We start from the raw sequence: 24,755 nt of genomic DNA on the forward strand, positions 1-24,755 counted from the left end.
TTAGCAGCTGGGTGTGTTTCAGGTCCGAGCAAATCTGGTGGAGCTACTTTTACTTAAAAATTCTGGTGTTTCTTGGGGTTTTTTTCTGCCTGTTTTTTTTGTTCCTGTTCATATTCTCCCAGATTTAAACTTGAAAAATGCAGCGAGGGGCAGAGGTTGGGAAGCTAATATTTATTGTTACAGAGAGCAGTTGTTCTAGTCTTGTTAACCACTCTTGGGCTAAGAGTTTTGTTTTTTTCAGGTTCCTGAGGCAGGTGAGCATTACAGTGTTCTTTTTAAAGTGAAATTTTAAACTGGTTAGAGTCGATGCTAATGTTAGAGGGGATTTTAAAGGAGAAATGTTTGAGTTGTGCTAGGTACGGGATGGGAGGCTGAAATGAGGAAGGGGATGGGGACAGGGCTTTTAGAAGACGCGATATGCAGAATGGATGTGATCATACAGGCGCTCAGATAGTATTGCCCTGTTTGTCATTCATTTTGTAGGCTAAGTGTAGTAATATTGGGTGGTTGTCAGTGTTTTAAAATGGCAAAGTAACACCCTGAAAGACTCTGCTTTGCTTTGCTTCTCTCATTTTGCCAAGTTGGTAAGTGAGCACTCCTACACTAAAGCTGAGATTGTGAGCCTCAGGAAAAGTAACCTTTCTGAAAATACGGTTTTTATTTGGTGCTTCATAGCAGAAGTGTTTATTTTCCCTCTGAGGTGGAAATCTCCAAAAAACTTGAGAGCTTTTTTTTCAGGGCCAAGAGGGGATAAAACCCAGAGATTGCCCACACTTTCTGTCTTGGCATCAGGAGGAGGGGCATGCCTCTTGCAGGGTAAGGCAGCCTGTCACCTGCAAGGGTGAGCAGGACCTGGGACCCGGGAGCCAGATGTCTCACAAACACCCTTGTCCACCAAAGAAGCAGCCACAAAGCTAAGGACCTTCCTCATGTGGACTACCGAGAGCCAGGACCCTGAAAATGGAGAGATCTGTTCTGTAGCAGTTCGTTCACACTGAAAGCCCCTGGAGACCACGCTGGGGAGCTGAGAGCAGGGATTCACCTGTTCCTGCGAGAGATGGAATCCTGTTGAGTCAGCACTTTCCAAGGGAAGGGCGTTCAGTCAGAAAACCTTTTTCCAGACCCTAAATTACATCTGCTGTTTGTTTGGTTTAGAGTAGGTTTTTTGTGAGGGCCCAGTATCTCAAAACCCACTCTTACACCAAAGTCTTACACCTGCCTATTTGAAAGGAGGGCTTGGCTGCTTCTTTGAAAGGAAAAATTACTTTTTCTTTTCTTGCCATGGAAAAATGCCGCTATGCGAGCTTCAGGTTTCGACTGATGAGTGCTAAGTTTGTTTGTGAACACAGTCCTCTCAAGTATACAGATAAAATCTACGGACCACAGCTTCAGGAGGTGTGTTTGTATGCTCTCAGAAGCAGACAGTACATAACAACAGACTCTGGATATCTGGTGCCAAGTGACAGGAATTCTCTTCTTGTTTCTTTAGAAATTAGTTCTCAAGACTGTTATGATATTCCACGAACGTTTCCGAATGACAGATCTAATTCATTGGAGGGCTTCCATAACCACTTTGTAAGTATGACTTGATCTGATGAGAAGCGAGAGTGACAGTACTTGAATGCTCTTTGTTCCCGTGCGAAAAAGCAAGCTGTACGGTGTTTGTGATTTTTCAGTTTCGGTAGAATATATTAATCTGAGTAGATTAGGTTAAAAAACTCGTATGATTCACAGCTGATTGCATAACTTATTTTGTTAAAGGAAATATATGTTAATTCTAGAAAAACAGAAGCATGTTGACAGTGGGAAGTGTTTCAAGTGAAGAACTAGATGAAAATTATGTCCCAATGAATCCCAACTCTCCTCCACGACAGCATTCCAGCAGCTTCACTGAACCCATCCAGGAAACAAACTATGTACCAATGACACCAGGCACGTTTGATTTTCCGTTATTTGGAAAGCAAGTCCCTCCTCCTGCTCACATGGGTTTCAGGTCCAGCCCAAAGACCCCTCCCAGACGGTCAGTACCTGTTGCAGAATGTGAGCCACCGCCAGTGGATCGGAACCTCAAACCAGACAGAAAAGGTGAGGAAAATGTCCAGTAGAAGTAGATTTTCATCATCTAAGCAAATAACATAGCTCTCCCAACTTCTGATTAGTGGAAAATGATCGTATGTTTAGAAATTTTAACAAAATAATTTTTATCCGATGAGATAGCCATAACATAAAGGAATTCTAGGATTATTTTTAACCGTATTTAAACATCACAATAACAATGCCGAATACAAGCATATGTTTAAATTTTATTGCTGTGGTTACTAATGAAAGAAACGACACAGAATTGCCAATACACAGAAGTGTGAACTTTAGTCCTTATACATAGATGACAGCTAGCCGCTTGTGATGGAGAAAGAACACACAAGGCATTGGATAGAATACAAATTTATAGCCATAACAATGCTTGGTAGAGAATCAGTACACGTTTTCGTTGATGAAGTCAAAGTTAAAAATAACTTCGGTAACTATTTTAGGTATCTGCTTTTGATGTAAACATTGTCAGAAGAAATTAATTGCTACAACAAGAGTGAGTTGTATATTGTGCTGCTCTTTAGTCCTATTCAAAATATGAAGTGGTCTTACAAATTCTTGCATAGAATAACTCTCACAAAGTGTTCAAAGGAAGGAAGAATTAGATAGAAGAAATAGTGTTTACTACTAAGTAGGTGATGTTAAGTCCTCATATCAGTCTGTAAAAGCAAGAAAAATCACTTGATGTTGGAGTTACTTAATACTTAAGTGTTAGTGGCCATGTGGGGCAGTCACATGAAGATGTTTAACATGTGGACTGTGAGGTTACCATATATACTTTCCTTGGGATCCAGATGGGAGGAGGGAACTGCTAATTCAAGCCAGCTCTTAAGATATGTTTACTTTATCACAGGAGCTGGGTGCCATGCTTATATTGAAATTTGTGTAAACTGTAGTAGGTGAAAATTTCCTTGCCTTTACAGAATGTGGCAGATTACAACAAAGTCATAAAGCTAGTTTTCCTTTTGCTTTATGTGGAAATATTTTCAACTGGTAAACATGTGGAAGATGACTGTTAGGAGTCTGAGGAAGCTGCAACAACTTCAATGACAAAATTGAAAAAAAAAACCCCAAATTTTAAAGGCCCCCTTCAGAGCTGTGCTAAAAAATTAATCTCTTGAATCTGGTGCATACTGGGTTTACTATTCCTTAAAATAAGCGTTATTTGGGTGACTGGTGTTCTTAAGAATCAAAGAAGATACTGTTGTGATGTATCTGTAAGAGATACTTCTATAGAGAATCACTAATAAATAGTTTAGACTTTCCAGATAATCTAAAATGTTTTACCAGCCAGCCTATCAGAAATACAGGTCAATGCTTAAGGAACTTCTTTCCCTGCTACACAGTTTTTCAGGCAAGATAACTAACTTTCTTGTAGAAGTGGGAACTAAAGAACATTAGGTCAGATGCCTGCACTGTTTTCTATTTGAGTAAATCCTATTTTTAAAATTACATGCTTGAAAAAATTAGTATTTACATTGAGAATGGCTGACTTGACTTTAGGCAAATGGCAAATATTCCGACGATCAAAAATATTCACTAGCTAAAACTTTAAATTAGTCTTTTTACCACCAAGTGAAAACAGCCTGTAATTCAGTGAAGTAGATAGTATCATTATGGTATAGATGATCTCAGTGTGAAATGGGAAGTACCACGTCTCATTCTGGCTGTCCATCTTCAGAAAGGGAGGCATGGCCTTTTTCAAGACCTTGGCTCTCTGCTTGTGTCTAATTGTTTCTGTGTTACCAGACGGTAGTTTTGTTTAGCTCTTAAGAAATACCAGACAGTAACAGATTGGTGAAAGTTGATATTGGAAAATATTCTCAAAATAAACACTGAACTGCTCTAAAGTTTTTTCCCTGGCTGGCCAGTTTGTGTATTTACTTGATAAAATGTTTGACCTTCAAAAGTAGTAAATTTCTGTGTTGAAACGCCTCTTACTTTTGCTGTTGGCAGTGCAAAGCAGTTGCACAGATGTCTGCTGGAGCAGCATCGCTGCTCTTGCATCTCTCTTCTTGAAACTGAATTAGTGTTTCGCATTCTCAAAGTGGCGTGTGAGGCTCCTGCTTTGCTCTCGTCCTCAAATGCTTTATGGCTGGAAAGACCTAGCTAACGTGAAGGAAAAGCTTTTTACATCTACTAACATACCTCTTAAATGAATATAGAGTGACTGGCTGTAATTTTTTTCTATAGACTTTTAGAAGCTGTTACCACTGAAAAATAATATGTTTGTTTAACATGATGTAGAAGATAAAGTAATTTTAAAGTAAAACTGTCCCCAGAAGTAAATACTGTATACTAAATGCTTAGTGTCTGAAAAAAACTTTGTGAAGAGCTTGAGCTACCAAGAATGGTAATGATTCTGATTTATCCCCGAGGGGTTTATCTTAGTAACACAAACACACTGGCTCACTCAAATTTTATCAAGTGTACTACTGTGAGTCTTCCATTGTTGTGGAAGAGCAGATATGATGACACATCAGGCTGGTAATATATTCCCATTTCATTAGTCGAGTTCTCCATGCAAATAACTCCTTCCAGAAATACCTTTGGGAAAATAAAACTGCAATTCCTTTTGAATTAAAATAGGATAAAACTCTTGTTGTAGCACACCCTTACCTAACTAAACCGAGTGTGTGCTTTATATTCTACCGTGTTGCTTTTCTAGCTTTCAAGTTTTTGTAGCAACTTTTATTTTCAGGTTGTTTCCGCTTACATAAATGTACTACGATGGTCTTCTGCCACAAATCAGTGCATAGAAAGTATCAAGTTGGCCAGTATGTTCAGTAAAACTTAGGCAGACAGAGAAAAGGAGGAAATGGTACATAAGATAGTTACCTTCTGGGTATCCCTTTTTTAAATGTTTGTTGTTTTGTTTTGTTTTTTTTTTAAATATGCCATTGGTTAAAGAATTTCTGTTGAAGACCACTGCTGCTTCCCTAAAAGACGGTATTACTGCAGAGACCAGGTCCGTTGGTGGTAAGGCCTCCTGGTATATGAGGGCCCATCTTAAGTTCTGAAGAAGCTGCTCTATCTTTTTTTTATTGGCTACGGAGTGCTGCAAAAATGGTGTTTGCACTGCCTCCAAGTAGCGATTCCTTTTTGGTAGCTATCCTTGTTACTGAGAAATACCACCATCACCTTTCACGTGAGCGTTAGCACTAGCTGCATGGGCCAGGGAAGTTTGTGTGCTAAAAATGCATTCGACGAAGAAATAACGCAGTCAAACTCGCCCATAAAGAAAGAACACGCTGCTTTTTATTGTTGAATGTATGTGCTTAGCACCCGTTTTTCTTTGGTTTAAGGGCTTACTGCTTACAGGCAGTACTGACAAGGGTAGGAGATGGAGGGCTCAGTGATGGCCGTGGCCGTTCCGTTGCGTATAGCCTGCTCTCCCCTCTGCTCTTTCTCTTTTGTAAACCTGAGATGAAACGCATACTCGGTTACTTCTGGTTCTGCTGTCTTTGAAGAACAAGGCGTCAGGCAGCAAGGATCTGGCAATCTGTCTGTCAGCAGCAGTTTTTGTCATCTGTATGTCTTCCCAGCTCTGATGTAAGGTCAGCTTGGACGGGGCTCTGAGCAACCTGATCTCGTTGAAGATGTCCCGGCTCCCTGCAGGGGAGTCAGGCTAGATGACCTTTAAAGGTCCCTTCCGACCCAAGCTATTCTATGATTCTAACCACCTGACGTTCTAGATAATTTATTAGATGGTTAAGATAGTCCAAATTTTTAAGAATAGGTACAGTTGTATAGAAGTAGTGACTGTGACAGAAGGCTGAGTTAGGAAAAATCAATAACATGGGAAAACTAAATGTAGGTAATAGGTCTAAAATTCACTAAAGTATGTGCCAGTTCTGAGGAGGAGGTACTTGTGCACCCCTGCTGCGACAGCCTGAGGCTCTTCAGTCTTCCCACCTGTAGGAGTAGCCTGGGCCAGGAGCCATGGTGAGCTATGAGATACCCTGTGTCTCTTGCCACTGGTTTCCAGAAAAGCTTTGTTTTAGAAAATGGGTTAAAAAATAACAGCAAATTTTTTAAAAATAAAAATATATGTAGCCTTGAGATTACACTACATTCCACTGTAGTTCCATTTTTCTAGCTCACAGCTGCTTCTGTAAATGTAGGGAGCTTCCGGTACTTTCTGGAAGTCTTGAAAGTAATTTCAAAACATGGTGTTGGCTTCCTGCCCCAATAACTTGAATCAAAGCTCTTTATCATTTCTTTAGAGAAGCATACCAAAAGGTAAGTGATATATTGCTTGGGACAATTTAGAGAGCGTTTGGCCAGGTGCTTTTCTGCATTCATCTGTAATTGAATGACAAAAACAATCTCTCTTTTAATTTTTCTTTTCAGGGTGCTGTTTCTTTTATTATAAAGAACCATTGTCTATATTGATTTTGTATTTCTGCTTTTTGGCTGCTTTAGCTTGCCACGGTTGCATGTAGTCGTGATGCTAACTTGGAAGCTTTGTTGCTAGCAAAAGGCTTCAAGCGGAAGAAATATTGCTTCCATCCATGCAGTTGGGTCTTATTCTCTGGGTCGTCCAAAGACTGTGACTGGTTCTGCCACAGAGCGGTTACGTGACGTTTGTTTTGACAGTCACACGTTCCTTCCTCAAAATACCACTTACCCGAGAAGGAGTAGAACTCAAGGTGCCCAAGTGCAGTGAGGTGAAGACTCCCTGGACAGCGAAGGCAGCAAAGAACGGCCAGGTTCTCTTCTTCTCCACCTCGTACTTTCCCTGGGCCTCCTCAAAATATCTGAAAAGGGTTGTGATAGGAGACAGTGGGTCCCGTGATCTCCATCCTGCTGGCAGCTTGCAGGACTGCAGTGAACATTTTGCCGCTCCACAGGGAACCGCTCTGTGCGGCGAGGCAGGTCCCGGGTGGCCGTGCCGGCAGCCCGCAGGAAGGTGAGAAGGCCTGACAGAGGTCTGCGAGTCTAGACGATCTTAATCTTCAGTACAAACGCGACGTCAGCCAGAGATCAAGGAAAGGTCGAAAATAAAAGGGGTGGGGTGTGAATTGGATTTTATAGGTCAGGAGGCAGCATTTGAGGGATGGGCATGGTAATTACCCACTCCTGCCCCGTGATTTATTTCCCGGGGTAGGGGAGGGGGGTTGAGATCTCAAAGCAAGACTTTAAGACCAAACAACTACAAAATAAGACTTTTTTTTTTTTTTTTACTTTTTTTTTTTAAAAATACTTGTTTAGGAGCTGTCCAGAGGACTGCTTATAGCTATGGAACGTTTAATGCGTGTGTACATCTCATCTGTAAAGTTCAGAGCTCTTAAGAAATACGTGCTTGCCATCTCAACTGACAAAACGTATTTTTTTCAATATCTGAATCAAACAGTTAAGTCAATGATGGAATTAGTGACGGCAGAATTTAGTTCTTCAAAGTCTCGATTTGATGCCCTACTTGGTAACCTCTCTTTTCTGAGGGGCAGCATGTCTCTGCACCAAAGCGGGGGTTTTTAAGGTTCTAAAAAGAAATATATGAACCCCAGACATAGGCCTGAATTACCAGTTCATGACCATGATGGAATGAAAATCAAAAGTTAAATCTCATTCATTTGAAAGTAGTGTGACACTGCCATTATTGTAATGTTTTTGATCCATAGTACTTAAAAACACTTTACGAGAGAGTTCAGTTTAGCGCAGTTGAGGGTCATCGGGAGCTGTGACAGAGTGATGCACTCAGGATCACTAGGCAGATTGCTGACAGAGGCAGTAAAGACCTTGGGATTCCCAGCCCACAACATGGTACTGGACTTTACTCCATTTGTCTTGAATAGCAATTCTATAATCCAAATGTTGTTAGAGTTTAATTGCATTCAAGATTATTTTAAACAGGATTTTCAGTCCTAGTTTTGGGTTGGATTGCACACATTATTTTGCTGTTAGCAAAAATAGCCAATAGCTAGTGTGGTGCATTTTCACCTTTAATTTTTTTACAAAAGGCTTAGCTTTCAAAAAAATATATCAGCATTTAGTCTGAGATGCTTCCTGCAACTTGGGTCCATACGATTGCCTTTAAAAGAGACTGCTGCTTGGTCCTGGTAATTTTCAGTCCAGCAAGTGGTAAGCCAGGCTTCCGAGACAGTGAGTGATGCACACATTTCTTTTCATGCCAACAAAATACCCAGTTGTATCTTGAAAACAAACAAACAAAAGAAACCAAGGGAGAGGGGAAGGAAAAAAATCTCATGGAGTTGGGACTTGTGATTGTTTTAAAAACGTTAAAAATTTTATCTGGTGGTTTTTCTTATAGATTTTTCTCATTTGAGAAGTTACAAGACATAATTTGTGTGGTTAAATCACAAACATGTGGATTGCTTAGCAAAATGTGGCTGCATCTTTGCCATGAGCATACTCCTGAGCATCTCCCAAACAGAAGAACTTCACAGAAAATTCCAGTTTTCTGTCTTTAAGAGCATAGGCCCACTTTGAAGAGGTAATTGAGTACAGAGCTTTCACGTGGCAGGAAGCATCTGCCACATTCTGGCCCCCACAGGACTCCCTGTGATGCTTCTGGATGACCGGCTTAATCACCCGTTGTTGTAGTGTAGTATCACGCTGCAAAAATCCCAAGCAAAGCAGGTAGTTGTTAAGGAAATTAAGAACCCTCATTAACCATGAAGTTAGTTATAAATAGCCTAGTGAACAGTTTCCTTGTTAAATATTTACATGTTTGAGTGTCTGAGTTGGACAATGTGAACATACTGCACATCCTGATGTAGCAGGAGCACCACACCATCCTGAAATAAAACTTCAGATAAACAGTTAAGGCATTTATGACGACAGGCCCTGACATTTCTTTAAAAATAATAATAATTAGAAGTTGGCAACATTGCAGCGTTCTATGCCATCATGATTGTCGTGCATATTCTTAAATAAAGGATCACTCTTTTTCTCAGGCTTTAGGACAAGTAGGCATTGAAATACTGTGAGTGGTGATTTTAATCAGCAGCGAGAACTGAATTGTAGATCTGTTGAAAAAGAAACTGTAATTTTCATGATGACTTTTCTGAGAAGTACTGTTCGTTTTGCTTTTAAGAAATCCATGTGTTTAATCCTTCCATTTACACTTGGAAGCTACACCCCCTGTTCATTCCACTTAGGAATTAAAAAAAAATAAGATTTTTAGGGATGTTTTGTGCTTCCTCAGAATCCTAAAGCAGGTTGAATACAAATTTATTGATATCCCCCCCCCCAACAAGTTCCACAGACTTCCTTTTAGTTGAAAATTACACTTCCTCCGTGGCTGTACTAAATTACTTCTACAAGGCTAGTTTTTACTTAATAGCTTTAAATGAATTTATATAGCTCCTTGCTACGATACACCAGTCCTTAACTTGCAGGGGTGATTTATCTTACAAAACTTTGAAACAACAAATAATTTCAAGTAAAGATTTTGTTTGGATGGCTGCATCACAGCTGCAAAGGAAGCTATGGTTTAGCAGACATCATGGTTTTTAAAAAACTAGACGCCTGAGTTCTGAAGAACAAACTGCAAGACTTGCTCTGATACTAGCGGTAGAGGTGGTAGTGTTGAACTCCAAAGATGCTAGGGAGAGCAGGAACAAGAGACCATGGGTAATAATACCTTATTTTTTCTCCCCTCCATACGGTTTTTCTTTTCTTCCCTGTATGCTTACTGCCTTTTTAAGCAAACATACTTTTTGATATACATATTTTCATGCTATTCCATTGGCTTTTTTAATAAACTTAATGTTAGGCTTGATTTTTCCAGTGAACAAGTTAAACACCGCTTACTTTTTCATGTTTTGTTTAAAAAAAAAAAAAAGTGAACGCTATCTTGAGTAGTATCCCTTGGACTTCATGAATCTTAGTGCAGCTTTAAACTACTAATCAATAAACACTCCAGAACACTGTACTTTGCTCTTAAAACACTGTCTTTGCTATTGAATGCTTTTAGTTCATCATGCTTTGGGGGCTTTTTAAATACAGACATGTAGAGTTACTTGCAAATTAGAGCAGTCAAATAGTATTTGGATGATTAATAGCTTTGGTATTCTCTGAATAGTTTTTATGGCATTTGGCAAATATTTTATGAATACCAGTGAACCTTAGCTGTCAGATGCAATTGGACTTCTTTATAATCGGATACTTTTTCCAATTCATTCTTAATTTCTGGAGCATTTAAAGTACCAGTGCTCTGAGGGAAGTTATTTTGAGAAGATAAAGATGCCTAAGAAAACTGGAGAGCATCTCTCTAGATGAGTACTTTTTATATTTCATAATAGTGAAAGAATAAATCGATTTAATTGTTTTTACTGTCCTGAAGAGACTGTAGTTATCATCATCCATGTGGTATCAGTGACCAGAACTAAGCACATCATTGATATTCCTAGTTGTTGCTAGATGCGAGTATGGAAGTGGATATGAATGTTGTATAACTAAATAAATGTTTCTAATTGGAAGTACCTTGGCAGGAAATAGTCTTAACAAAAACAGAGATGAAAAAGCAAATTCAGGATATTTGTAGAGCTCTGTGCTGAAGACCATGTACTCGGGACTCAGAGTTGACTGGGGCGAGGAAGAGAAAGAAAGGGGGAGGTTATTCTGCAGAATTGAAAACCAAATAATAAACCCTGTGGGGGAGTAAGACTGTGAGCTTCAGCCTTGTTTTTCAAGGAAAAGTCTGCAGTGGTTCCGAGTACTGAAATTCTTGGACCTCGGTACAAATTTCAGTTTCCTCCAATTACGGATAGAAGGTGGAAAGATGCGTATTTTTTTAACAGGAATGGGAAAGTGCTGTTAGCTACATCTCCCTGAGAGGACTTTTGTGGATGCAGGGCACTTGGGCGGCTGGTCCCGCTCCTGTTCCAAGCAAAGCGCTGCTGTAGCATTCCTACGTCTGATCGCCTTGCCGCATAGGGATTAGTCCTGTTGGCCTGAAAACGTTAACGGATCACGCATTTCTTTAAAGTTTATGTCAGGTTAGTAGACTGACTTCAAAATTTTAAGTCCTAAATAACCGTTATCTAAACAGAGGGATGGCCTCTTCCGTGAGGATGTTTGCAGTTCCCCGGTGTAAAAGCCCTTGCCAGCAAGCCACGGAGCAAGTAGGCAGTCAGGAAAGAGCGTTCTTAGCGGAAATCTTCAGTTCTAGTGCTTCAAGGCGATACCCTGAAAACCAAGGAGGCTCTTCAGCGAGTGGCTTACGTCCTCAAAACCAAAAATGTTAGGACCCACCTACTCTGATGCAGGAATTTGCTGCAGTGGGAGCCCTCCCCTCCCCGCCCCAACGTTATATTCCAAGTGTTTTATGGAAAACAAGAAGAGAGACTACATTAGCTGATGGAAAAAAAAAAACAAAAGGTTTTTCAGTTTAAGCCGTTACTTGATACAAAACCGAACATGTGAAATGGACTCTTCTCCCGATGACTTCCCAGACAAAGGCAGCATTGACACACACCGGAATGCCAGGAGCAGAAATCCATGCTGTCTGGGCGCGCTCTAACGCGAGAGCCACAGTCGCTCGTTCTGCTTGGCAGTCTTCACAAGTGGCCATTTGTTAGAAAAAGAGCCTTCATTAGTGATTTTTCAGCTCAGAGTGCCCTTGCCCACTCTTCGCCTGATAGAACGTGCAGAAGCCGAGCTCCTCTCTCCTGGGTGTAGCGCTTTGCATTTCGCAGGTGGTGACTTGACTGAACAATGAAAACATCTAATTTTCACGTCTTGTTTGGTTGGTTTCACTCGCCATAATTTATTTCTTGGTGTGTTTGTTTGGTTTTTTTTTTTTTTTTTTTCTTCTGGATGTTTGCATCCAGTGGTGTCGCAACACAATTTATTTCCTTTTCAGTTAAAAAAAATAAATAAAAATATGTAAACCCTGTATTTTTTTTACCCGGATTTACCTTTCCCAGAATAGGCGTGTAAGTTAAAAGCGTTGTCTTATGTGAGTGCCAAAACATCAGATGAGGTAAATTTGGGCCTGTGGGCCTAAACCACGGGAAATGTGTTCCTCAGCGTCGCTGGCGTTGGAATGCTGTGCGGAGCTGGGCTCTCCATAGAGGCTGACTGACCTTCCACCTTCACGAAGCCGATCTGAAGAAGGGCCCTGTGACACTTACCTTTAGTCATTATTTCTGAATAGAATGGGTGTCGCAGAGCAGCCTGTTGTACGGCTGTGAGGCGCTTTCTCCTCCGCGTTGTGTTCGGCGAGGAAATTAGCCAGGTTACGTGGGAGCGGCACCAGGACTTTCCGTCACAGTACCGAAGGTAGAAAGTGCTAAAAAATAATGTATTTCTGTTCACAGATCTGGCTTAAGATAGTGACAGAACTGCCAATTTTTAGATAAAGAGTGGCACTTTTCAAATTTGACGGATTGATTAAAAATACGTCTTTTGCAGGGGTGAGGGATATTTTTAAGGGCTTTCTGTGCCCTAGTTTGTGTTGCTTTATCTTCTTCAGTGACAAAACACAGGTGGAAGAATTTTGCACTACAGACACAAATAAGTAGCCTCAGTTTTGTGATTTTCATCCCCCCTCCCCTTTTCCTTTGCCTGGTGTCAGGTCTTTTCTGTTGCACAGTATAAGCTCTTCAACAGAGATTAGGCCTTTTGCTTTTTTGTTTTGTAAGGAGGGGAAAAAAAAAACCTCTGCACAAACATTTTAATTCTCTGTGACATATTCAGCTAGAGGAATTGCATTATCCTGGCTGGTTGGTAGCAGCAAGCTGTCTTGCCACCAAATTTATTTAGGTGGAACAGTCTTTCAGCAGCAAGAGGTGAAAGCTCATTGGGTTTATTTTATGCTGAACATTTTGTATGTTCTTGTCTGATGCAGAAGAGAAGTATTGTAGGGACCTGTACTTACTTATGTAGCTCTTCTGAAAGTTTCAGAATGGTTTATAAGTGCTAAATTAAGTATGAGGCAGGCTATTACATAATATCCATGTTTTACAAATGGGAATAGTCATAGCTCGGGAAGGCTAGCTGCACGAGACCACGTCAGCATCATTAACAAAAGTAGAAATAATGAGTCATAGCCCTGAGTTCCTTGTGCTTATCTTCTGTATTATGGGTTTCAGGAACTTCAGCCTAGGTTTGGCTGCAAGAGCAGAGAGGTTATAAAGTACACACTGGTTAAATTTATTAACTCTGTTTCCTCTGCTAGATTTCTCACCATACTTACAATCTGTGCTCGTATGTCAGTGCATTGATTGGCATTTTAAATTGAGTTGTATTGGGCCCAATTTCTTTTAAATCTGATTATAAAACTGTGGAACACAAAGTTAATATGATTAGGTAATGATAAGCATCATCAATTGTTCTTAATAAAAGGTGTTTGAATTTGAACTTCTCCATTTGTTCAATTGATTTTAAGAGCTTGGACTTTTTATATAGGCAGGTTTTTATCATAGTGTTGTAGGCAAGATACTTAAGAATATCGCATCAGCTCAGAATGAACTATGCCAACGTGTTGGGTCATGCTTTTGACTTAGCTCCAGTCAACAGTATAATTTAAAGAAATGCTTTGTGTACCACTTCACAATCTGGGTCTTTGGTCAGCATTGCCCAACTGCTTGGGCTTTTCATCGGCACTTCGAGCCATTTAAGGGAGCATCTGGCTTTGAAACTGGAAAAGAACTGTCTGTGTGAAAATCATTTCATGTCCTTTTTTTTTAAGGAAGTTGCTATGCAGCACTACTAGTAAATAAATAAATTTTGTCTTACCTGCATGGTCTCTCAGAAGTGCTGTGTAGAAGTTAAGGTACAGTACAAAACCTTTCTGTTTACCTTTCTTGTTGTTACTTGATTATTCCCAATACTTCAGTGATAACAGTAATAGAGCACTTCATATGCAAAACCCTTGGGGTAGAGATTTGCAAACTTCTTGTGTTTGTTGCCAAGTTTATTTTTTTACAAAGTATTCTCACTCATTGCTGGTAGTACCAGCCCACATCTGAGTCTGTACCACTCCTTTGCCATTTTGTGCTGTAGGGCAACTTTCGAACATAATCGGACTTAAACTTTTAATTTGGTTTATTGTAAAGATTTACCTTTCATATGGCTTTTTGGCGTACCCCTTGAAGGCACTTGCCTTTTCCAATATTAACACTTTGTCAGATAGGCTTTTGTGAAAGGTTAGGGTTATTCTGCATTATTGATCATATTTATTTAAAATAGACAATGTGACCCAAAACACTTGCAGAGTTTGGTCAAGTTGGCTAAGAACTTTCTTGTTGGGAGAGGGGTTATATTACTGCTTGTAGAGAGCTTATTGACTCTACTGTTCTCTTAGTCTGTACTCTTCACCGTGTTACCAGAGTCAGCTAAAGCGTTATGTTGTGTGATAGCATAACACGGGAGATTGTTATGCTAATAACATCATAGCGTGATAGCGTACGATAGCAAGATACTGGGAAATGATTAGTGCGTCTGCTGCACTTCTGTATAGGTATATACAATTTTTAAAAGGCTTAGAGAACGTCATTTTATGACAGGGTCATTTGTGGTGGAGGTTGGTTTGTGCCATGGTGGGGGGAGAGTATGCAGGCTGGGAGCTTGGAAAGAAAGTCCCCCTGTGTCTGCAAGGTCGGAGAGGTGGTTTTGGTACAGACAGAGACCTCTGGGGAACAAGTTTAAAACATACAGCGTAGGCAAAGTTTCATGGGGCTTCTCAAGTGGGAGATGCACGGTGGATAGGAGACCTCCTAAGAGTATCACTATTTCCAAAGTAATATTGTGACTAAAGAAGATTTGATTTATTTGAGGGTACCTCAACTTGCATCTGAAACATGACTATTCCCCTGTCATGCTACATATTCCTCAAATACGGAATTTTTTATGTAATGCAGCTTGAAACCATTTAATAGTAATGATCAGTTACAGTATTTGTTGATGCACTTTTTAGCCTTTTTGTACACCTTTTCTGCTTGCCTCCAACAAATTACTTGCATGCAGTGTTTTCTTTGTTTCTGGTTTGGTGCTTAAGCCCTCAGTCTGAGACCTAGCTAGACTGTAAAACTCTCCTTTAGCAGCTTGCTTATGCTTGTGGCATTAATCTTTCTGCAGGGGGTTGTACTGTTTATTTACAAAATTCCATTTTCCAGTTACAAATAGAATATTATTAAGAGAGTCTTCTTTTTACCAATTAGGTCAAAGTCCTAAAATTTTAAGACCTAAACCACATGGTTTAGAGCGAACTGATTCACAAACCATAGGTGACTTTACTACAAGAAGAAAGGGTATGTACTTTAGCACTGTATGTATATGGAGCTTTATAAAAATAAGTAAAACAAATTAAGAAAACTGTTATTCTAGAATTACTTTAACTCTTGTATAGTCTTTTTACTTCTATTATAATCTTAAGATCATGGATGCGTTTTCCTTGCCAAGCAAAAGGTTTCCTATATAAGGAATTAAAGTCTTTCTGGCTTGAACAGCGCATGGAAACATTTCCTTGACATTAACATGGGTGTTCTGATCTCTTAAATTTTATCTGTTCATATTTTGGATTTATTCTTGTCTGTTTATTTAGAAGCAAGTATGTATGACTTACTCGTAAGTTGCTGGAAATAACTTTTGTTGGGCAGTAACCCGAAATCAGAGTTCACTTGAGTCTCCTGCTGTTGGCTAAACACTGAGATAGGGCAAGATATTGACCATTTACTAGTACAGAGATTTATTTATGGATATTAATGAGCATTGCAATTAGTCTGATGGGCTTTACTGAAGGTGCTGAGTTGGTATAGCACGGGAAGTACGGGAGATTACAAATACTGTTAAATATCCCACAGAAGTGTCACTGACCATTACCTTTGGTTGGTAAAGCCCATTGCAACTGGATGAAAGATGCCTGCTGTTCCCAGTGGGCTTTGGCCAAAGTCCTTTCTCTCTGCTGGAGCAGGCCCTTGCCCACTGATCATACCTGCCGTGTAGTCTCAGGCCTTTACAGAGGACTTGAGCCAAGCTGATCATTTTTGTGTCACTCATGCTTTAGTATCATCTCGCCTACGTCAAGTTCAGTTCTGCCACTCTTCTCTCATATGATACCTTACATGTTGAGCTAGATGAGCTCTAGTTTGTCTTCTGAGCCTGTGGTGACGGCTTTTTGTGAGCGAGTGAGTGAAAGTGGCAGAATTACTGGAGTAGGCTTGATATGCTTTGAGTGCGTAATTATGACAACTTAGCAGAGAAGAGGAGAAAACTCTTTGGGATGCTAAAGGCTGGTAGTGATCCAGAAAATTTGAATCAGGAGTCCTTATGTTTACTATCTGATAGCAGACTCTTCAGTAAACTCAATCTGCAGAGTGAGTCTAATGAAAGTATGATGAGTACAGTTCTGCTTTTTCCTTGAGAGACAACCACACTGATTAAGCAACTGATTTCTGTCAGTTCCTCATGTGGTCACTTATGACAGCTCTTACCCCACATGAACTAGTGCTACATGCCTGACATTTGGTCTCGGTAAATGTGCTAATAGGCAGCAAACTGATGTGGGGGGTGAGGAGAGGAAGGGGTGTTACTATAATGACATTGCATTTTATTTTCTAAAAACAATTTTAGGAAGGATGAAGTTGAGATTCAAACTGTGACGGCAGTTTGACTGTGTGAATTTTTTTTTTTATTTTTTTTTTTTTTATTTTTACCTTTCCACAAGTCCTTTTGTAATTTTTCCCGCCCCCTAATGTTTAAGAGGGATGAAACACACAAAGTGGAGGGAGGGATAAGTAGTTTCTCACTAATACTCTATTTGTGGTTCTGTTCTGAAAATGGAATTTTAAAATGGCACCTTTTCTAGAAGAATGTTAGCTATCATTAATGGCACAAACACGCCGCTGCTTTGCTGGTCTGATCGATAAGTACTGGAGCAAGCCAAGCACCTCTTGGAATTGAAGCTGGGTGTTGGCTCATCTCTCACTTTTGCAAACTTAGTCTTAGCTGCAGATTCTGCCCACGCTTTGAGCTGTGAAACCTCATCAGTAAGGGCACATGTGTGCAGCCAGGGCAGAGTTTGCGTAATAATAATTGTCCAAGAGTCAAGTACCCCGAGTTGGCTCTGCTGAAGCAGTCCATCCACCCTGACCTGGGCTCGTCAATTCAACAAGTCGTCGTGGCAGGGTAAAGAGGGAACATGGTGCTGCCATTTTCAGAGTCTCTTTTCAAAACAGAATTACTCCATAGAAGTATATCTTGCAAAATTCTTAAATTGTGGGGTTTTTTTTCTAATTGATGTTGCTCTTCAGTACATGGAAAAATTAAAAAGATAAGATAATACATCATGGCTTTCTGGTAACTGAACAGTGTTTCCTTTTCCTAACTAGTATTTACTATTTTAAGAATTGTAATTTTTTTTTTATTTAGGCTTTGAAAAGTTATTAAATTTATGTTTGTTTAGGAATGTTCTGTGCTTTAAGATTGTCTGTTTCTCATACAGCAAAACCAGCTCCACTAGAAATAAAACCTCTGCCTGAATGGGAAGAATTACAAGCCCCAGTTAGATCTCCTATCACCAGAAGCTTTGCACGAGAGTAAGTTTCTTAGCTTTCCCTCATTCAGATTAATTGTTTTCATTGACTAGAGTGTTAATAAATGTGTGTACATCTGTATTACATTTTTAGCCTGTGTAATACAAATTGAGGTTTCCCTCGGAAGCATGTGTGTATATGTGTATTGTGTATGCATATATGCTCATGTACATTGGAACAAAATGTGTCCATATGAATTTCTATTTTGTAACATTAAATATAAGAGACCGTGTATAATCAAAAAATGTGACACACTAGTAGACTTGAATGAAAATTTCAGCTCTAATATGCTTATTTTTGTTGTTTACCAGGAGGTTTAAGATATTCGAGATGTATTGTTTGTAAAATAATTCCTGGTAATTAGCTCCTCCAGGTTCCCCATGTCTCCCAGACCGGATTCAGTTCATAGCACAACTTCCAGCAGTGACTCGCACGACAGTGAAGAGAATTATGTATCCATGAATCCAAATCAGTCCACTGAAGACCCAGTATGTAAAATCTACGTCTTAACTACTCTCTTCCTGTGCAGTCCTTACTTTTAAATCATGCAAACGCAGATCCTTCCACTCAACATCACTGCCTTTATACTTCTAGATCAAAATAATAATTAAAAGATCTCCATAGAAAAACTGTAATTTTGGTAGGGTTTCACTGCAGAAGTTAAGACCATAATCGTATAGCCTATATAACAGGAATGGTTAGTATACATATCTATTGTACAAAGCAATTCAATACATTCCTTTTTTTTTATCCTCTTCCCTAGAAACTGTCTCCTCTTTGTAATTGCTTGTCCTGGGCTATGCACCAGCTCAGTATTATGACGTCAAGGGAAATAAGCTGTCTTAGCACCTCTTATTAAAAGGACGTCTTCCAAGAAATGTGGAAGGAACAGGGGGGAAAAAAAGGATTGACATTTTTTGTTTATGTCTATAAAAACTGAGCTATGTGTACTTTTATTAGGCTTCTTTCAAAAAAGAGGGTAGAAGCGGTCGTTGTGTATTGAGTATCTGTATTTTTTCCCCTTTGGGGGAGAATTTTCTCAGATAATAAAGCTTCAGCTATTCAGCTTGCAGTGCAGTAAGTGAAGAGCTAGTTAGGAAAAGTTAATGATGCGTGCTGTGGTTTTTGTTTGGTTGGCGGGGGAAGGAGAGAGAAAAAAAGAAGAACCAGAAATAGTATGTTATAGTAAGAGAGTAGCAGTAGATCTAGACCTAGACTAAAATGTGGTCCAGAATACCCCTAAAGCACTGGAGGAAAACCTGTATTTTGAGCTCAGCTTTTTGTTCAGGATAGTTCGACGCATTCACCACACCTGTACGGCTTGGGTTCTTAGTAGGGAATCACAGCAGCATTTTTCATCCTGAAAGCGTTATGAAAGACCTTCTTTGGGGAGGACCTGTCTAGCACCGTTTCTGTTCTGTTTGTTTGTCTGCCTTCTTATACGGCATGTGCTAGCCCGTTTTGCTACACCCTCGACTCTCCTCCTCTCGCCGTGCTGCTTGCTTCCCCATCCCCTGCTGCTCTGGATACCCTCCCCAGCCTCCCCCAGTCTCCCTCCCCTCCTGCTCGCCATTGCTGCCTCTGGATACCGCCTCTTAGGTCCCCCCGAGCGAGCCTCTCCTCCTGACTTCTCTGCGGCAGCTCTGACTCGGTGTGAGCTCATGAGCCTGCGGAGCGTCCTGGCCCGTGCCTTGCCGGGCGCCTGACCGGCCAGCAGTGCCGGTCGCCAGCTTCCCAGGTGAAGCGCGCTTCAGCAGTGGGGAGCTGATGACGTAAAAACTTAGCCCCTCTCTTGCAAGAGGCATTGGTAAGTAATCAGTAACGTCCCATTTTACAGATGCAAGAAACATCCCGTTCTACACACAGGTTTAGAATCGCCTACGCCCACGGTTCTCCCTGCAGCAGAATCGCAGTTCAAATTGGGGATTTTACTTGATTCTTACAATCCCGATTCGGGGGTTTAACTTCAGTGCCAAGACGGTATAATTAATACCGCAGCTCAGACGGCCCGTCGTTAGTATCTTCTGTTTGCTTGCACCATTCATTCTTTAAGGTTGTTCTGCAGATTTCCTTTCATTTTCATTTACGTATATTTAAAGTTTCTGTTTTCTAATGCATATGTGCTGCCTGTCTAGTTCGTTTGAAGTAACAGATTTTTTTTGTTTGTTTGAAGAGTAATAGCTTTTTTCATTTACGCTGGAAACATTGATACAGAACCTGGTTTTTGTATGTTAAATGTGCAGAAATTTCTTTAGAGAATTTGGCCAACAAAAATGAACTTTGTCTCAGTTGTTTGTGTTTGTCCTTGTTACCACTTAATCTTAAATGAGATGGACGATACAGGTATAATGGATAACTTCAATTCAAACCGCCAAGCCCATTAAGCTTTAACCCCTAAAATATTTTATTTCCTAGAGAACCTGAACGTTTCCAGATATCTCAAGGCCTTTGTTCTAAAATGTGCCAATTACATAGACGTTTTGGAAATTTTTATTTGTTCCAACTGCGTCTTAGAAAGGAGTCCATACTTTTTCATCTTTTTCTGTCATCAGCTTTGAAGCATCTTGTTTGGACATGTCATACTTCTGGTTTATTTAATAAAATCAGCAATTTTCTGCTTTTTCTTTCAAGTTGCTGTCAGCCTTACCCTTCTGTCTTTCCTTCTGCCTTCCTCTTCATTTTTTGCTGACTGCTGCCCTCTGTCTTCCTTTTTTTCTTTATCTTTTAGAGAAGAGTCCTTCTATTGTACTGTTCCTATAACACCTGTTAAGAGGGAGGGATCAGGCTGGGAGAGGACAGAGGAGGTGAGGTTGTAAAAGTCTGGGCTAATTGAAATTTAGGTGTATACAATGCAACTTCAGTTCAGGCAGCCCTACACAAATTTTCCAAAGTTTTAATCTTGTGGAATTATCAATTGAATAATACTTTTTGATTTTCAGCTTAACCATGATGGCTTTTGAATGAAATGTGAGTTTCATTTGAAGTTTTGCCACTATAGTAAGGCTGAAATTCTTGTAAGGTATTTAACAGCAACATAAGGAAATAAAAAACTTGTAATTAAGTAATGTAAAATTTGAGATGCAGCGACTTCATTTAAAAAGAACAAACAACACTCCATTCTTATCTCATGATATGAAAGGGACTTTAGATGGAAGGCACAGATTGGTTTGGTGGCGACCTTAAATTTGGGGGGTTGGTTTTGGGGTTTTTCTCCCCTGTTGGCTTTTGGCTGTCCCCGTTTTGACTTAGAATATATTCCATTGTTATACAATGTCAATAAACTCTGCATGTTTTTTTGCATTCTCAGTCAGTTCTTTAACCTTTAAAATTTTGGCAGTTTATAATAAGCGCATTTGATAATGTGGACCATTAGCATGTACGTTTGTAGCTGAAGCTATTTACATTATAATTTCAGAATTTGTTTGGAAGCAACAGTCTTGATGGAGGAAGCAGCCCTATGGTAAAACCTAAAGGAGATAAACAAGTAGAATATTTAGATCTGGACCTAGATTCGGGAAAATCTACCCCACCTCGTAAGGTAAGCAGATCTTCAACTCTTGCATTTCTGCCATGAAGAGTTTAATATTTCTTCACAAGTAGTTGCTGGGAAAGAGGGAGCCGCCAGCAAGATCATCTTAACTAGTTTGCCAAATGGTCAATCGGAGAGTCTATGTTGGACCTTTCAGAGAAACCTGTGCTTGTTCTATAACTGTTTGGGACATCTACTTACTTTTTTGTTAATTCATTTTAACATATGTTTTTCACTCTCCGTTTCCTTTCCTAGAAAAAGAGTAGTGGTTCAGGCAGCAGCGTGGCAGATGAGAGAGTTGATTATGTTGTGGTCGACCAGCAGAAAACGCTAGCACTGAAGAGCACACGAGAGGCATGGACTGATGGGAGACAGTCTACAGAATCTGAAACGCCTACAAAGAGTGTGAAATGAAAACACTGCTTTTTCTTCAAAGAACAGAAAGGAGTGAATTTTGAAGAATTACAGAACCACAATGGCAGAGTTGTTTGACTGTACAATACCTGATTCACTGGTGTGTGAATAGGTTCTTGACTGAATAGGATGGAAGCCAAAGGACACTTTGAATATATCAAAGGAATTTTAAGATCATAAATTGGCTCTGTGGTCTCTGGAAAAATTGCAAACTGTAAATAACCTGTAAAATAGTCTCGCTTAGCTTTCAGAAAACCTTTTGTTCTGTAGTTAACACATTTGTAGTATTACTATGTTTATGCACTTTTTCAGTTACAACTCAGTTCAGGTATTCCCAGTTAGTGTACCTTAACGCCTAATTCATCTGGAGGATTTTTTTTTTCCTTACACTACTATTCCTTACAATTTTAGGTTAATTAAGCTACATGTAGATACAGAAATTAATATTTGAACTTAATTTTAACAACTTAAAATTGATTTTTCCGGAAATACTTTCACAATTGAATAATCTACTTGAAATGCCAAGAGACGACCGTTAGTTACATACTTGTTTATATTTAATACACACAAGATCATTTGGAAGTCTACAGGTTACCTTCCTAACAAAAATTGCTGTGAGTTAATAATAATGAACTGTACTGGGTTTAGACCTACAATCCTGGCTTATATGTTAGTTGTTAGTGGTGGAACTTCTATTGTATTTTATTAATGACAGTGTTCTGTGTTCAATGGGTGAAGATTCTGCAGGGTGGGATCTTACACTTTTAAAGACTGAATAATTAAATATCAAGTAAGCCTGCAAACCACTGATGGCATGCAGTAATATTGTGATCTCACACTTATTAACAAGAAATAACCTTTATATTATTTACAGAAGGTAGAGTATATAAATCAGGTACGTACCAAGCACTATTGTGCTAATACACTGATCAGGTTTAGACAATGAGCTTTAGTTTTGTACTATTTAGAAGTTCTAATGTCAGTTTTCAGTTCAAGATTAACGGGACAGTTTGACATTCACTGTTTGTAGTACTAGCAAAATACTGTGATTTTGAATTAGACATTAATTCAAATGGAAATACTATGTTTTGACACCATAGTGCCCTTCTTATGATCTCTATTTTACTTTATTCTCCTGCTTGGCCTTATATTTAAATCCCTATGCAACTGATATTTTTTATCTCTGTTTTTAAAAATTAGATAATATACATAAATGATCCCCTTGTAAACCACTTGTTGCTCTTTCCTGGTACAGGATTTTAAGCTCTGTATACTGTGATCCTTTATTTTACTATGCCAGTTCCAAATAATAATCTGCCTTGGTTTAGAAACATTTTTTGTTATTTGGAAGAAGATAGAGTCCTTTAAATACGTGAATGAGTTAGGTCTAGATAGAAAACTTACTAACACTTTTTTTTGTTTCCACAAACACCCTCAAGTAAGCGGTTGGTTTTATTTTCCTGCCCAATTGTTTTATTTTGTCCAGTTCATTTAAAAGTTGAGCATAGAGCTGTGTTGTTTTCTGGCATGTTGGCCTTAGTACTGTGCCTAATCTACCATTGGTTGTTTCTCTCCCCTCACAGCCACAATCTACAGTATGTAAATTATCTTCTTCTTAACAAAGGTTCTTTTTAAATCAGTAATATTTTGATGCTTTGAATGTTCATTTTAAAAAAAGAAACTAAACACAATGCATTTTGAGGTGAATTTTAAATAAATCAAGTTGTTCAGTTTTGATGTGTAAATTCTGTCCTGTGAAACAGCAAACTGATGTTAATGCGTCTATGAAGGTGCCTAGATACCAAGCACACTTTTTCAAAATTGTAGATTTCCTCTTACTACCGCTCAAAAAAAAAAAAAAAAAAAAAGGTACAGCTAGAACAATTTTCACAATTAAGCTCTGACTTAAAACCCTGCACCAAGCAGCTACATAATCTGAATTCCCATTCTTCTGGGAGCCAGAAGAAGTGATGTGAGCCAGGGGACCTTGATGGCTCGTTGAAAAGTAGCTCAAATCTGTAAAGATTCTGGAACTATATCTCAAGTCTGCTTTGACGGTCTTCCTATCCAATAATAAAATCTACATGCTACAGTTGACGCACCCATAGGCATGGCAAGTACTTGGTAACTAATGTAATGATAGTTTTCTTTTAGGACACTGGCTTTAAGCATTCTATCAGCGCGATGACAGCAGTGCGTCCTCCACTGCTGTGATGCCTGTAATTTGTTAACAGATGTGGTTAGATAATCACTTTTCTGTTGTTTATCCTACATAATTGTCTTGGTGTTTGCCTATGGGGAGAAGAAACCATACTGTGGCCTCCTGTACTCAAGGAGTAAGATGATCTTGGAATATTCCAAACTCGTTTTTCTTTCGTCTCTCAATAGACGGGAGAACTTGAGGGAGAAGGTTTGGAAGGGCTCTGCCCATCTTTTACCTATCCCTAACCCATCTGTCCTTGAAACATTTACCAACTACACAACTATGTATTATTTTTAAAAATTTGGTTTTTTGTAATCGAGCAGTGATACTTATATTTAGATATCTATACTGCTTTTTCAGCTGTTGTGAGCATCTCTGATAGTGAAGTATAAATGCCTAAAAGAATCTGTTTCCTAGGCTGGCCTCTCTTATTGAGCTAGTGATATAAGGTGGTTTTGCTCTAACTTTGCTGACAACAGTCCTTGGTTTACAAATTACACGTATTCTTTCTTCATTTTAAATTTGGCAGCATTCACAATGTTAATCGTTATTACGATTGAGAATCCACTCCTAATTTCTAGGCTTTTTCCATTCCTTTTGTTAAGGAAAACAGCAGTTTTTAGCCTGTGCAGACAGCATAACGCTTTCTAAGTAATAGTCTAAAATTTCTCTTTAATTAGATTTCTAAGCAGTTTTTCCCCCTAATCCCAGTAATACATTTTCTCTACTTAGATGTTGTTCAAAGTACGTTCAGAATCAGAGCCATGATACTAATTCTTGAAGGATGTGAACATTAAAATTGAAAATGTGAATCCTAAAATTGCAGGTGGTAGAAAGCAAGCTAGACTAATGTCAGCCTTGCGTAACTTCCAGTTACTAGCTTTGTGAGGAGAGGGTTGGGTGCTGGCGGAAACTCCGGTAGATATCAGTGCAGAAGTCGTCTGTGAGTGGTGTTTGTCAAGTCGTCTTTTTCAAACAGGTAAGCTCGTTCTTCTTCCTCTAAGACAGTATGTTA

General features: G+C 39.3%; 1 protein-coding gene across 2 annotated transcripts in view; it reads left to right on the plus strand.

Moving 5' to 3' along the window:
• Nucleotides 1-21,537, plus strand: part of GAB1 (GRB2 associated binding protein 1) — a gene marked incomplete at its 3' end in the record, with an annotated part of 102,561 nt that extends 81,024 nt beyond the window's left edge. The window contains exons 5-11 of one of the 2 annotated variants that reach the window (XM_081999777.1): nucleotides 1,490-1,575; nucleotides 1,782-2,085; nucleotides 15,222-15,311; nucleotides 17,504-17,597; nucleotides 17,959-18,082; nucleotides 21,010-21,132; nucleotides 21,379-21,537. In XM_081999777.1, coding sequence (XP_081855903.1) covers nucleotides 1,490-1,575; nucleotides 1,782-2,085; nucleotides 15,222-15,311; nucleotides 17,504-17,597; nucleotides 17,959-18,082; nucleotides 21,010-21,132; nucleotides 21,379-21,537 — 980 coding nt within the window. The remainder of the gene's footprint in view (nucleotides 1-1,489; nucleotides 1,576-1,781; nucleotides 2,086-15,221; nucleotides 15,312-17,503; nucleotides 17,598-17,958; nucleotides 18,083-21,009; nucleotides 21,133-21,378) is intronic. The other variant, XM_081999778.1, reaches the window with a different exon arrangement.
• Nucleotides 21,538-24,755: the final 3,218 nt, after the last annotated feature.

This window comes from Phaethon aethereus (assembly GCF_964289735.1).
Source record: "Phaethon aethereus genome assembly, chromosome: 4".
NCBI classification, from domain to species: domain Eukaryota; kingdom Metazoa; phylum Chordata; class Aves; order Phaethontiformes; family Phaethontidae; genus Phaethon; species Phaethon aethereus.